Source organism: Strix aluco, chromosome 13 (genome assembly GCF_031877795.1).
Source record: "Strix aluco isolate bStrAlu1 chromosome 13, bStrAlu1.hap1, whole genome shotgun sequence".
Lineage (NCBI taxonomy): Eukaryota > Metazoa > Chordata > Aves > Strigiformes > Strigidae > Strix > Strix aluco.
Window position 1 is genome coordinate 19596007 of NC_133943.1, and position 13960 is coordinate 19609966.

The following is a 13960-nucleotide window of genomic DNA, read 5'->3' on the forward strand; positions in this document are numbered from 1 at the left end:
TACATGAGGACACCAAAGCACAAGTGGATTAAATACCTTGTTCAAGGCCCCAGAGGCAGACTTACTGATCACCCTAATTGCTGAAATATGTGTGCACACATGCATCTGTGTGCGTGTTTAAATGGGCTTATCCTCTCCAGAGCCCTTCCCAGCACACAGGCTGTTGCAGTGAAGCCACCCTGCTCAGTCGTGTTTTCTCACCGTATGTGTCCCATACATGTCTAATGAAAGACACCAACCCAAAAAAAGGGAAGAGGTTTTTTTGTGGGATGTATGGATAGGGATAAAAACTGGATTTCAAACAGCCAAGGAACAGAAAACCCATTGTTAAAAAGCTGTGCAGTGTTACACTGACAGTTCTTAATCAGATTGCCACTGAGCAGCATTTCACCAGCCCACACTGGAGCACAGCAGACCTGGGATACCACGTGCCAACAAATGTTATAAAATCTGTCCCTTGACAAGCGTACAAAGAGAGAAAGGGCTTCTGAGCTAGTGACAGAGACGCATCACCACCTGCAATGTGACTGGCAGCCCACTCGACCTGCTCCAGTGAACTGAAAGCACTTCAGCAACCACTCCCATCGCCAGCTGGTTTGGTGATGGTCTCCCGTCCCTGCATTGGGTCATTGGGTCCGAAACTCTTTGTCTGAACACCAGCAAAAGAATGCATTGTCATGGGAACAAACAGGTATTTTGAGTTTCTGCAAGGCTTCTGTCGGTGCTGTCAGGTGGGGTTTCAGAGGGATGCTATAATTAGTTATCAGCATGTTACCTGGACGGATGGTTTGCCACTGATGTGTGGGGTAAAACACTTCCAGGTCTTCAGGATCAGCATCATCTTCTGTTATCGGCTCTTTCCCGCTGTCATCTTTTATGTCGCTCTCTTCTATTTTTGTAAGGGCAAACTCCTTTCGGATAGAAGAGATTCAGCTCATTAGCAATTGCATCTGGGTAATTTAGTGCCGGCTGAGAATACAAAATTTTTTCCCTCGCCAGCAGATTTTTTTTTTTTGACATCCGAGATTCTTTCCACATGGTTAAATTTAGATTTAAAGTATATTAAAGGTTAAACACGCATAACTAGCATGACATTTGTGCTGAACAAAGCAACGCAGCTTATTTCCTATTCCAGTGCAGGCTGCAGGTTTAAAACAAGCTTTCGCAGAGCCTCACCTATATTACAGTCAGAGCCAGAAGCCCTGACTATTATTAGGGTTGTGTAACGTTATAAGACCCTGTTTTCCCTTGCCTAAAAATATGTCAAACTTTTAACTTTTTCAGCTGAAACTTTCCACACGAGTGAAACGCCTCAAGCATTGGTTGTTGTGTTTTTTCTTTTTTTCTTAAATGCACTTATTTCAGGCTTGGAGAAGATTTCAGCTAAAATAGTTCAGCTATTTCCAAAATAGGACATGAGGAAAACACACCGAATTGCCCACACGATAAAAGTGCGAGCATCCTTTTCTCCACCTCTTCCCAGTGTCCTCCAAGTCTCTTAAAACAATGAGGCAGCAATTTAATCACCACCTACGTTGCAAGTGCAGCATGCGAATGGCAGAGGTGTGGTAGATCAAGCTAGCACGAGTGGTATGACATTACACAGAGAAAAAAATGAGGATGAAAAGCAGGAAAAAAAATCCTTGCTGTGAGGGAAACCTCGCTGTTCGCTGGAAAGTCTCCCTAGGGAGCTGGTGGGAGTCATGTAAAACTGCAACGGATAGAATTATTGAGAGTACATAGTAAGTAACGACCTTGTACTATCTCACACCAGGCTATTAACTGCTCGGGAAGCAGGTCTTTGCTATTCTGGTTTTCACAGGAACAGATAAGCTGGTCCAGGCTAATCATCCAGACAGCTCAGTTTCTGTTGCAGGGAGTATTATCAGCTTCTGATATTGCCAAGAACGCCACCACTGAATAATTTCAAATAACCCGCCTATAGGGAAAGATTATTTCTAACTGTTGGCAATCAGAGCTACAGTTCACTTCATGAAGTGTTTTGATATTAATCTTAAGAACGTTTTCACAGGGAAAAAAAGAAGTCAATTAAGAGGTGAACTGGAAATTTTAGGCCATGTTCTGCCTTCACTTCCACTTCTTGGAAAAAAATGCGTGCATATTTTCTTGCAGAATCCGGGTGCTTTGCATATAGATATCCATTATCCAGCCTAGCAGAGTGTTTCTGAGCAAGAGAAATGTCAGCCTGAGCAAAACACGTACAATTAGCAGAGAGAGTGGTAACACGTGAAGATGGTTAACAAACCTAACGAATGTTTTCATTTTATCTGTCAAAAGGGATTGAAATTTCAGAAATACACTGGAAAACAGAGCTTAAATCCTGCTTCCACTTAGTGCATCAGAGGCTTGAAATCGTTAAAATTATGACAAATGGTTAAAGTTCAGGAACAATCATAAGCATAAAAAGCCAGGTTCTACTGATGAAAATCAATGTTAACATTTTCTGAGCCAAGACGCAACAGGACTAAAATAGATGAGTCAGAGCAGCTACTCTTTCGTTTATTTACGCTACTATATTATTATCCAAGAGGGACTTCACTATACAGGCCATTGTAAATTTACCAACAGTCCTCCGAGCGTTCTATCTGTTGAAACACATAACGGAGATGGCTGATGTTTACCAGCTCTGCTTGTGCCATGGTCTAAACGCTCAGTAAGGATAAAAGGATGTGACTTGGTTCATTTAAATGTTACTGCCACTGCTTGGCCCACAAGTGCTTTGCAATACCCTGTTTTCATTAGTATTTCTGGCAAAAACGGGCAACAACACACAAGCAAGTCTTCATTTAAGCAGAAATTAAGTAGAATTTTTTTTGGTTCGTTTTCATAATTAAAACAGTAGAAAGAAATGTTTTCTAAAGAACAATGGAAATTTCCTTAAAGGCAAAAAGCCTCCTTGCTTTATCAGTGTGAAATCAACTGCAATAAGCTGAAAAGCCTCAGCAGGGAGGGTTTGAGACAAGCTGCAGCCTGTTTGCAATAAAGGAGGGACGCGGCCACCATGGAGCCATTGTAGGGGGAGTGCAGGAGAAGGTGCTGGGAGAGTTAACCACCCATCGCCTTAATCCTGCCTGAACCCCAGTGTCAGGCTGCCCGCCAATGAGGGCACTTATCACTGGGTGGCTGTCCCAGGGCTTGTTCTCCAGCTGGGATGACTGTGCTCCATCTCCAGCCTCCTCACCTTCCTCCCTGAAATAAAGATGAATTATCTCATCGTTACGTGCCTCCAGGTGGGCCCGAGGCACTGGCCTGCGGTGCTTATACTGTAATCTGTGCCTTGTATTCGCTCACAGCACAGCCCCCAGACAGCTACACCACACAACCAACAAGCAAGCTGCAGTGCAAAGGCAGGAGCGAGCCTCCGGGGACATGGCGGGGTCAGTGATCCCAGTGTTGCTGGGGGATCCCCTGGTTTAAGCTACAGCATTAATTAAACTAAAAAACCACCACACCCTCCTGCAGCTCCTGCTTCCTCAAGGAAGCTTTCCAGATCTGCCAATCTAGCAGGAGCTGGTACCTGGGGCTCAGCAGCAGAATCCAAACCAGGGGAAGTTTTGCACACCTGTACCAGTGCAAAAGGGGAAGACTGCATCCACTCACCTCAGCTGCAGCTTCAACATAACACTGCAACTAGCAAAATCCATGCACGTGGGTCGCAAGGACCTGGAAGGATGCTCTTCTAAGCCTGACTCACTTGTGGTGACTCAAAAGAGGCACAGCTAGGAACCTAATCAAGGCCACCTCTTCTGCTCTTCTTGCCACTAGACAACATAATTAGCTTTGCATCTTGCCACAGGGGGAACGTGACAACTCCAAACAGAAAACGTGACATCTAGCAAACAAGAGAGCTGCCCAAATTGCGCTGTTCCTGTTGCACTCCCTCTGGATTGAGCATATTCTGGATTTCCTGGGGTGAGACAAGCAGTCTTAAGAAAGAAGCCCTTCTGAAATGTTGTTATTGAAGACCCGTTGTTGAGGAGAGGTGGTTCACCAACCCTACTTGGCCCTAGAGAGAATAAGGTAAGGCTGTGGCCCCACCAGAGACTCCGGTGGCTGGACAGCCCTTTGTGAGTGCAGCTCTCAGCTGGAGCAGCCAACACTTACAGGAACTCTGTCGCTTAGGCTTGACTGGGAAAACACCGCCGAAACCACCAAGACCAGCAGGTTGACTTTGGCAGCGGTAGAGAGGAGACCAGCCCAGTGAGACATTGCCAACAGCCTGAAATTCAAAGGAAAACAAAACCAACAATATTTTAGTCCATGTTTTCACAGGTTTCAGCATTCTTTACACAACATTTTGCAATGCAGCACAGGTTCAGGGGTGCGACACCGCATGAGACTGAACACTTCAAGGTGTTAGCACATGGGTCCCATCAGGGGCAGCCGATAGCAAGGGCTGCCAATTTTACTGCTAATGGAGTTTATGGCAGGTAACGATGAAGTAGCTTATATTGACCCCTCAGGGGCTTATATCTCTCCTGAAAATATGAAGACACCTGCAAGTCTTGTTTAAAATCACTGTATTAGTGCCATGGATGACAACTGCAGAGAAAAATAAAAATCAGTGCAATCCTGCAAAGGGTTTTTTTCTGCCTGTGCCGCATTTTAAGCACAGAAGTAGCTATGTTAATTCAAATTAAACAACTAGCAGCCATCAAATTATCAGGAGTTTATCTGAATCCACAGGTAGGTTTTTCTTGAGGAAAACAACATTTTGCAGAGGTCAGCAAGGTTTACTTGTTGGTTCCTACAGCGCAAGGCTTTCCCCGCTGCTCAGAGCACCGGCTCACCCGAACTGTGAGCCCAGGAGCCGGCTCTGCCCGCACTTGCAGTGGACCACAAAGCAGTCTCGGGGCATACAGCCACCCCAACTGACCACAGACCAGCTACTGAACAAGAGAGGGGGAAAAAAAAGAAGGGTCCTGCTCTTGTGGCTGCCAGTCACCCTGTTACGGAGCTCATCTCCCCACCACTACGTGTGTAACCATGCTCACGCACACACGTGTCCCCGCTGCCTCACAACACGAGGCTTTGAATCCACCTACGGCGTTCAGCTCGCTGCTTCTCACGCTGGGTTAGGGAACGGAGCAGCCTGCCAGCACACAGGCTGGAGAAGCGTTTCCTTTGATTGGCTCTAAATTTACATGCTGCTAAATTAAACTAAATGAGGTCTTTTGAAAGAAGATGGGACTGATTAGTTCCGTTCAAACACTCCTTCATTACTCATCCCTCCATCAAGTCTGCTCCTACTCCTATCCAGGTTTTAAAGAATTTCCTCCCATATATGCAGTCCTAAATATCGTTCTTTCTCTATTTGTTGTCCATCAGGATGTCACATCACATCACAAATTTTTTCTTTCCTTGAAGCAACCATCTTCTATTCCACAAAGCAGAAAATACCCTCACAGGCACACCCAACACCAACTCATGCCACCAGAAGACCTCTGCCCCCAACAGACTTCAGGGACACAGAGGGAGTGGAGTCCTCTCCTTCCACCCCTTTACTGCTATCTTGTCTCTCCACTCTGTTAGGTTACTTATTCCTCTTCCTGCTTTGTTATTGCTTTAGCCAATAAAAAAATAAAAGGCAAAACACCACATCACGCTGGTCAGGGGTGAACATTTAGGGAAAAGGAGCTGAGCAGGGAGCACAAATAGTAATATATCTGATGCACTTCTGCATCTTCTGAAAAGTCCTGACCTAGGGTCTTCCTGAACAGCAGCCTCTATCTTTGAGCTCAAATCCAGACCAACTGCATTTTTGTTTTTCCCATTAATTGCTTTTGAAGCGGATCTGACTTCTGACACCCACAGCAACTCCACAATGAGTTCCACACTGTGCATGAAAGTCGCATGAAAGCAGCACCTGGCATTTCTGACCTGGTGCTTGATATCCTCCTTCAATGTCCTCCTCTTTTCTAAAAGGTCAAAGAACAACCTCAAGGACTCACAAGCCCTTATTAAACTACAATCACAGTAGAAGAAAAGGTCTCCATTTTCAGAAGACAGGCAAAGACAACCTGTGGGCAAAAGCCTCCATGTCTCTCTTGGGGAGATCCAGGGTTCTGAGCTGGAAAACCCAGAGTAGAGTTCATGGGCTCAACCTCCATCTGCTCCCAGAAGATCGACGTACCCTTCTGGCCAATGCCACAGTCAGGACCCCACTCACTGACCACGACACACAGTCCTCGACTCACCTCGGAACAAACTGCAGCTTTTTACATAGGAAACAGTTTCTTGGGGTTGGTTTTTTTTCAGTTATAAAACAAGTGGTGAAACTGGGATAATGAAAAATAGATGTATCCCTAAAACTTTACCTGTAAGGCTGAAAATAAAAAGGAAGAAAAAGAAATTCAACAAAGCAGCAGCTGAAAGAAAATGCACACTCCCATAAAAATAGAGCTCACGTGTACCGAGAAGGCTGGTAGAAAATGACAGTACAGCCTCTTTAAAGCCTACAACCTCATGCCTGCCTGGAAGATGACATCTGCACAACAATTAGCAGTTTGCTTAGGTCCCAGGTAGGCAGGAGGAGCTAACATGTGAAACACGGGGGTTTGAAGATCCTGGAGAGAAGCCTGCACAGGCTGACATCTCGTTACAAGACAGACGTACAGAGAGGGCATGAGAGAATTTCCAAACCAAATGTTACGTGGATACAATGCATTTTTAGAAACGACCCTTGCAGCCTGCAAAACAGAAAGGGTGGTAGCTGTGACCCCACCTGCATGGGGAGCATTTGCTCTGACTGAAGGACATATTATTTTGGATCCAGCAGCACCCACGTATAGCTGCAGCTGGTCAGGACCAGAACCACTACAGGAGGACCACAAATTCCCCTTGTGCAGAGTCGGGTGTTGGGTTTTTTTCCCAATAACCCTTGTACGTCAAAGAAAATCAGGTACTAGGGAATGAGCAAAGTATCACACTCAAAGAAGCCTCCGTTCCTGGCAGGTCCTCCCGTCAGAGCAGGCCATGTTCTCAGCTTCGCAGCACAGGCAGGTTCTGCTCCCCAGCTCCAGAAAACCCTGTCTGCACCAGCAGGCCCAGAAACAATAGCACTGCCATTATGTTCTCTATTAGCAGGGACATTTTTACTGATTTTACTAGCTGTGCATCAGTAAGTGCCGCGCAGCCCCGTGAAGGTGGTTGCCATAGTCATAGGTGACAGTTCAAAGCAAGTCAGTGAGAGGAACATATTTCATTAATGCGTTCTGCTGCTGGGTACGCACCATTCTTTCATGTCCTAACTCAAACCCCACGCTGCGTGTACTGTGCCACTCCAATAAATCCATCTGAAGCCTCTCCTGATTTATGATCTGCTGCTCCAGGAGAGCACACAGACATCCCGGAGAGCTCCCCAGCCCCCTCGCCAGGCTCTGGTTATATGGCCAACTGGAAGCAATAACCATAAGCTAAACCTTGATCTCATCTAGGGATCAAGGGAGCAGTATGGGAATTACAGGTCTTGCAGAATTGTCTGCAAATGTACTAGTTCAGGCCAGGTATCTGTCCAGCCACCCTTCATCGAGATGGCCGGTGGTAATGAAAGTGCCAACAGCACGTTGTGTGTCTATGAGCACAAATAATTCACAGAGCTCCCCTGGCTGAGCATAGGGCAGCACTGAAAGAACAATCAAACGATGAAAGACATCAAAGAACACAGCCCAGACACCCTCCAGCTGAACCGGAGGCACAAATACTTCCAAGCACTCAAAGCCTCTTAGGCTGAAGCCAAAGTTTGATGGGCAATAACAGTTAAGGAAACTATTTTAAAGATAGACGTGTAAATTGGGATGTCTGATTGAAGAGGTGCACTCAGGACACATACTGCAATCAGCACCGAGTCAAGATCCCCTTTCAAACACAATGTCATTTTAATGACGCTGGCATCTATGGCCGAAACCAGCACGACGTGCTAAGTGATGTACAATGCAATGGAGAAAGAGAAGGAAATTTAGCTGCCCTGACCTGAAATTTTCTTCCTCTGAGCAACAGGGTCCCCATGTTTGTAATGAGCACCCATTTTTGCTGACTTGCTACTGAAGAGCAGAGCAGTGTCAGTCAGACACCTTGGAAACATCCCGTGGCTGGCAGTCCCTCCTCCTCCGATGACTGTGCAGCTACACCGACAGGAGAAAGAGGAGGTCTTAATCTGAAATTCAGCCTCTGCGTAAAAGAGGAAACAGCTGGTGGACAAACAGAGGATTGCTAGGGGGCCACAGGACACTCTGCCCTTCCCTGTTCATTACAGTCAGGTCTGCACAACCCTCTGCTTTCAAACAGATGAGCAGGACCAACCTGCAAATATCATCATCTTCTCTTCTTCCCAGAGGCACAGAGACACAGAGGCTCCTGTTGAGTACAAACCAAGCTAAGAGAAGCCAGTCTGGAAACACTCATGTTTTGGGGGACATGTGCCCAGATGACCACGTGTGTGTTCAGCAGGTCTCAGTCCTGAAGACCAGCTTCAGCTCTCCCTGCCCTGACCGTACTTGAACATTGCACCATGGCTTCTGGTATGAAGCACAGTATTTCTTGATTTCCTCTGGAAATGGGAGCCATGAGTAGACAACCTGCCCATATTAGAACCCAAATGACTCTCATAAGACAGAGCACAGGTCCTGTCCTTCCAAACACATCTACCCGGAGATGGTTACCTGCAGCACTTTTTAACATGGAGAATCCAGCAGGAATACATGAGCCAAGGGGCAAGATGCTGCAAAAACCACAACGAGCTACCAAACCTTCCACAATGGGAGCATTCCCCACTGCCTTCACTAAGAACAGGACTTGTGAGTCTCCGATACCCCTTTTCCCCTCTTAAAAGCCGTCTTCATCTTCTTTGCATGCTTTTTCTTCCCCGTGACGAGGCCTAGCAATTAATTGTACTTGCCCTAGGTGCCGTGCCTAGGTGAGCTGCTGTGGCTCTGCACAGCTGATCGACAGGCACCTGGGAAGCACCAGGGACCTCCTGCTCTGTGCATCTGTCTCAGTTGCCACAGACAGGTCCTGCAGCATCTCCAAAAGGAGGCAGGAGTGAAATTTCAACTTCATTAAAGCCAATGCTAAAACTACAAAGATCCTGGAAGAGACCTGAATACACCTGACTGATCAAAGAACTGGATCTGAATAAAAATTAATAATAAAAACAGAATAAAATAATAATAACCAACCTAACACCTTATGCAGAGAAGGAGAAGAGCCCTGAATGGCAAAACCAAACATAAAGAGGAGCTTCCTTCAGGGACCCATGCAATGCTCCTGATGGAGCCCAATTTGTTTATCCTTGATTCTCCCAGGATAAACTGGGCAGGAACAGACTTCTGTGGGTACGGACCCACTGCTCCGGGCTGGCGTGGGCTCTGCACAGCTTCATTCGAGGTCTGACATTGCATCTGCTTCTACCACGCTCGGGATGCTCTCAGCAGCCCTGCTCCTCCCGACACCCTGCCGTTGGGAAAGCATGCTCGTGCCTCTAGTGAGTGTCCCCAGCTCCACGCAGAGCCCACTGCACTGGGAGCCCCCAACCCCTGCCAGAAGGTCCCACCCGGGCACAAAGCCCCACGCGCACGGGTGAAAGACAGGACAGTGAGCGCCACTTGTTTGCAAACACCCTCACACTACCAAGTTCTCAGTGGAGAAGGCGTAGCTGCAATACAGACCGTCCCGTTAACACCGCTTATGAAATTGCTTAAAAAAAAAAACATTTATTCTTTTTGCTTGCTCCTCATCATTTACTCCTACCAGGACTCTGCTCTGGCGTGTTAAAAACACTCCTACACAAGGGAAAAGTTGTGGGAACACCTTCCCGTATTTGGCTGCCTACAGAGAACCCACGCAGCCAGGAGGCCACGCTTTTAGGTTTACAGGAATAAATTGTGGCTCGAGCTCTGCTGGTTAGGCACAGCCTGCCCCCAAGCAGCAGGTCCTGCTCCGGCCTGCAGCAGAAGCACCGCTCTGAATTGGGACCAGTGCATGGGGAGAAATTTTGACAGGGGGTGGTGGGGATGGGGAGGGAGGAGAAGCATAACCATGGCGGAAACACGTGCTTACAGAGCCTGGCATCTACCGTGCAGCCATGTAACTTTTATAACTGCCACTAATAAGTACAAACAATAAATATTAATAACGCCTACAGGCTACCTGCTTAGCTGTCAGTTAACATCAGCCCCTCTAAAGGCAGCTCAGCTACGACACCACCTGAAGTTGGTCCTTCCAACAAGCACTGCCAGGTGCCGACGCAAGCGAGAGCAGAGCAGGGATGTCTCCAGCGGCAGGAGACAGCACAGCGGTGCCCGGGCACGGCGAGGGCAGCTCTCGGTACCCGGCAGCTGCACCGGCCACGACTCCGCACAGGGGCAGAGGAGTGGTTGTGTGAGTCCTTTACAGATAAAGCTGGCATCGCCCCTTCTACCCAACCACAGCAACTCCAACCCTGTTTATACAAACAACCTCACACAGTTTAACATTAAACATCGTTTAGTCTATCAATTAAATTTACTTAATTAATTCCTTCAGAAACCGGCGTTCACAGAAAACGCTGCTCTCCAGAGAGCAAGAGCACAGCTTTATAGTTTGGTGGTTTGAAGCCTGAGCAAGGCTGCCATCGTCCTCTCTGCCCGCTCATTAGTGGTGATGGCAGCGGGGGCCACTCTCCACCGCGGCTCAGCCAGTGCCCCGATGCCGTGGGCCGTGGCCAGCATGTCCTCGGCATTTCTCAGACCCCCTGCGCTGGAGAGCCCCGGGTCCAGGATGGGGGGGATCTTCTGCTCTGCTCATGATGGACTGTACAAAACCAGAGCGTGCCTCAGATGAGAGGACTGAATTTATCATTTATTACTTATAAATAATGAATTCATCTGAATTTCTGACAGCTGCTCTCGCAGGGTTCCATGACCACCTGCACACACACACGACACCCTCGCTCTACAGAGCTTCAGGGCTAGCTAGCTAGTCTGGTACAGCCTTCACGTTCAAGTCTGTACCAGAGCGCAGCGGGTGATTTGCACCAATTTAGGACTTGCCTGAAGATAAGTGATGCGCAGGGACCTTCAGAACAAACATCATTCTGAAAGCTGCCACACTACCTGACCTCAACCACACGAAACAGCCTTCCCCTTCCTCATCACCTCCCCGTTGCCTCAAACCCCAGCTGAAAACACCTCTCCTGCCCATACCTATTCCCTTCTTCTGCTCCTCGCTGCAATCTCCCATGCACAGCACACAGAACTGAGTGATATTTTTCTCCCCCCACATGTATCCATCATTTCCATCAGCCCCTGTTTGCAAGGTGATGCCTTGGCTCAGACTAACCTGGGAGTCAGTCAGCGTTCAGCGTTTTTTACCCGCTCTGTTTTCCCAAGCTTGGAGAATCTAACAGGAAAGAAAGCACACACCGCACTAGCCAGGTGCACCCTGATGTCCTGCTGCAGTTGGGCCCACAAAAAGCCAAAGATTTAATTGGCGTGCTCCCAGACTCTCTGGAAACAGCTTTTTGTATCTTCCAATTCCTGCTGTTCGCTCATGGCTCTCGCATCAAATAACAACCTCCTTCCCCTGTCAGGTGCCAGCTTCCCTATAAAGAGACTCAATTAAGAGGTCAAAAAAATTGCAAAATTCAGGCTCAGTATTACAGAAATCCAACACTGATGTACCAGGCACACAACTCCCACAGCAGCACCCACACCATGCTGCCTGTCCCTGTACAAACATCTATCCCCCACACCTGTATCTCAGCCTGTCCCCACCAAGACCCTCGCTGGTGGCGCCGGCTCAGCCTGGAGGTTTCCCATCAGGACCGCGATCCCTCCCGTGGGTGCCGAGGGCGCCCGCTGCAGCCCTGTGGAGCACCCGGCGCAGAGGTGGGCAAGCGAAGGGCTTCTCTGGAGCCCTAGAGATGTGCCAGGAACGGTGAGCTGTGAAGTTTATGAAAAATGCATTTCCCCACCTCTCTGCAGTGCACTGGGTGGCCATGACAGCTCTTATTCGACGGGACAACCCACGGGTACGGGTCACAGCAGGGAGCAGCACGACACACGGGCAGCAAACATACAGCTTGCCCACCGTGTGCTCTGGCTACATGGCCAGGATTAATGTGGCATCATAACCTGTGGGATTAATTGCACAGGACACCTGGTGGGATCCCCAGCTCAGGACCTCCCTTGCAAGAGAGCTGGGCTCCCCCACATTTCCAGTTGCGTGGCAAGTTCCCAGTTGAAAAGCTACTGGGATCCATCTCGTGGGCCAAACTCACCCAGGAACTGCCAGATCAGCCACTGGCACCAAAACCCAGAATAAAGCCCTAAGAACTCAACCTTAAAGCCTCCCCTCCAGGGAAATAAGGAGCTTTCCGGGGATGAACATAACCTACAGCCAAGCAGGTTCACTCAGGACTGCTCCTGGCTTTGCCCCAACTCTCTGCACGAGCCCAGGCAAGTCGTTCCCCACACCAGGGCTCAGTTGCTCCACTCCTGAGACAGATGCCACGGTTATAAATAAGGGAATCACGGGGCGCCTTCCACTAAGGTCTGCGGTGATATCTTCATGTGTTTGGATGAGAGGCATTATCCAAGTTTGCTTTTTTTTTTCACTGCATTAGTACTTTTAAAGTGGTCTCAGAGGATGCCTTTCACAAGCAATTAAAAAACTCTGGGACAGTAATGATCATGAAGAGAGAATGGAGAGACTACCAGTACTATCATCTAGAAGCAACTCTCATTACGATTTCTGTTCTTCTACAGGCATTTCCCACCAAGATTAAAAAGCGAGTCTCGCTCCCCGAGCATGAGAGCCTCCCCAGTCCAAACCCAAAGCAGAACAGCCAGCCAGCAGCAGGCAGCATTCGTTCAGCAGTTTTTTTCCTAAAGAAATTTAAAATAGAAAAGAGCTCCAAAGGCTGTGAATGCAGAAGTAAATGCACAGACATGAGAAGCTGAAAGAGAGCAGAATTCCTTCCCTCTCCTGTTCTTCATCATCTGCCACCTCTACTTTGGGGAATTTTTTTTGCCTTTCTGCTTCCAAGATGGTTACGGACTGACACATGCTCATGCTGCACCCAGGGTCAAGATGCTCCAGTCTTCACTGGTCCTTGGGCACTGTTTTAAGCTTAATAAAAATCAGAGAAGAAGCAAGGAAACTGCTTGCACACAAAGCACCATCAAATGCAAGGAGTCCACAGCTGAAAAATACATTTCTTCTCTCATCGCTTGTCAGATAGGGAGAGCTATTTTAGATGTTACTTGTAGCAACGTATGGAAAAAAATAGTTGAAAATGTGACAGCGCAGCATCCTTTTAATTAAACAATCCCTCATGCACTGCAGAATCGTTCCAGCCAAGCGCAGGCGCTGGACATTGCATGTCTGCTCCCTCAGGGGTAGATGCAGGTCTGAGTCCTCCAGCAGAGGAGGTTTCACGGACCCCTCTGGAGGCCCAACTGCCATTATTAGATGACCCAGATGATCTGCAGGGGCTGTGACCTTCCTGCTGTCGTTTTGCCTTTTGCCTCATCAGCCTCCGCTAAGCAGAGCTTTGATCACCCAAGTGACTCCTGGTTCAGAAAACTTCTTTCCTCTTGCTGCCTAGACATGAAGGATGCTGCGCTGGAGTTCCTGAGCATCTCTGTTTCACACGGGCAGACTTTGATGTTGTACAGAGCACCCGTCTCTGCAATTCGTCTGGTCTCTTCAAACAGCAGCAGAGCCACGGCTTGTGATCTGTGCAAAAGAGCGTTTTCCTTGGGGAACAAAAGTCACGCTGGCGCTCGTCTGCACCTTGTCATGGCAGAACAGGCTGTATTGGTACTTCAAAGCGCTCCTCAACCTTAAATCCTTATGACATGGTGACAAATCAGAGAACTTGCCTCTGTACATCTCATAAATCCCAGCAGCAGTTATGAACAGCAATTCTGTGACCGCCTCGGCCGCCACGGGGCCCTGC

The 13960-nt window shown here is 48.1% G+C and overlaps 1 protein-coding gene across 4 annotated transcripts in view; it reads right to left on the bottom strand.

Annotated features, from left to right (window-relative positions):
• SIL1 (SIL1 nucleotide exchange factor) overlaps positions 1–13960 on the bottom strand; it is a 100646-nt gene that overhangs the window by 71448 nt on the left and 15238 nt on the right. For all 4 annotated transcript variants that reach the window (XM_074838679.1, XM_074838676.1, XM_074838677.1 and 1 more), the window contains 2 exons: positions 4126–4240; positions 776–911 (listed from right to left, as the gene is read on the bottom strand). In XM_074838679.1, the coding sequence (XP_074694780.1) occupies positions 776–911; positions 4126–4230 (241 nt within the window). In that variant the 5' untranslated portion in view covers positions 4231–4240. The remainder of the gene's footprint in view (positions 1–775; positions 912–4125; positions 4241–13960) is intronic.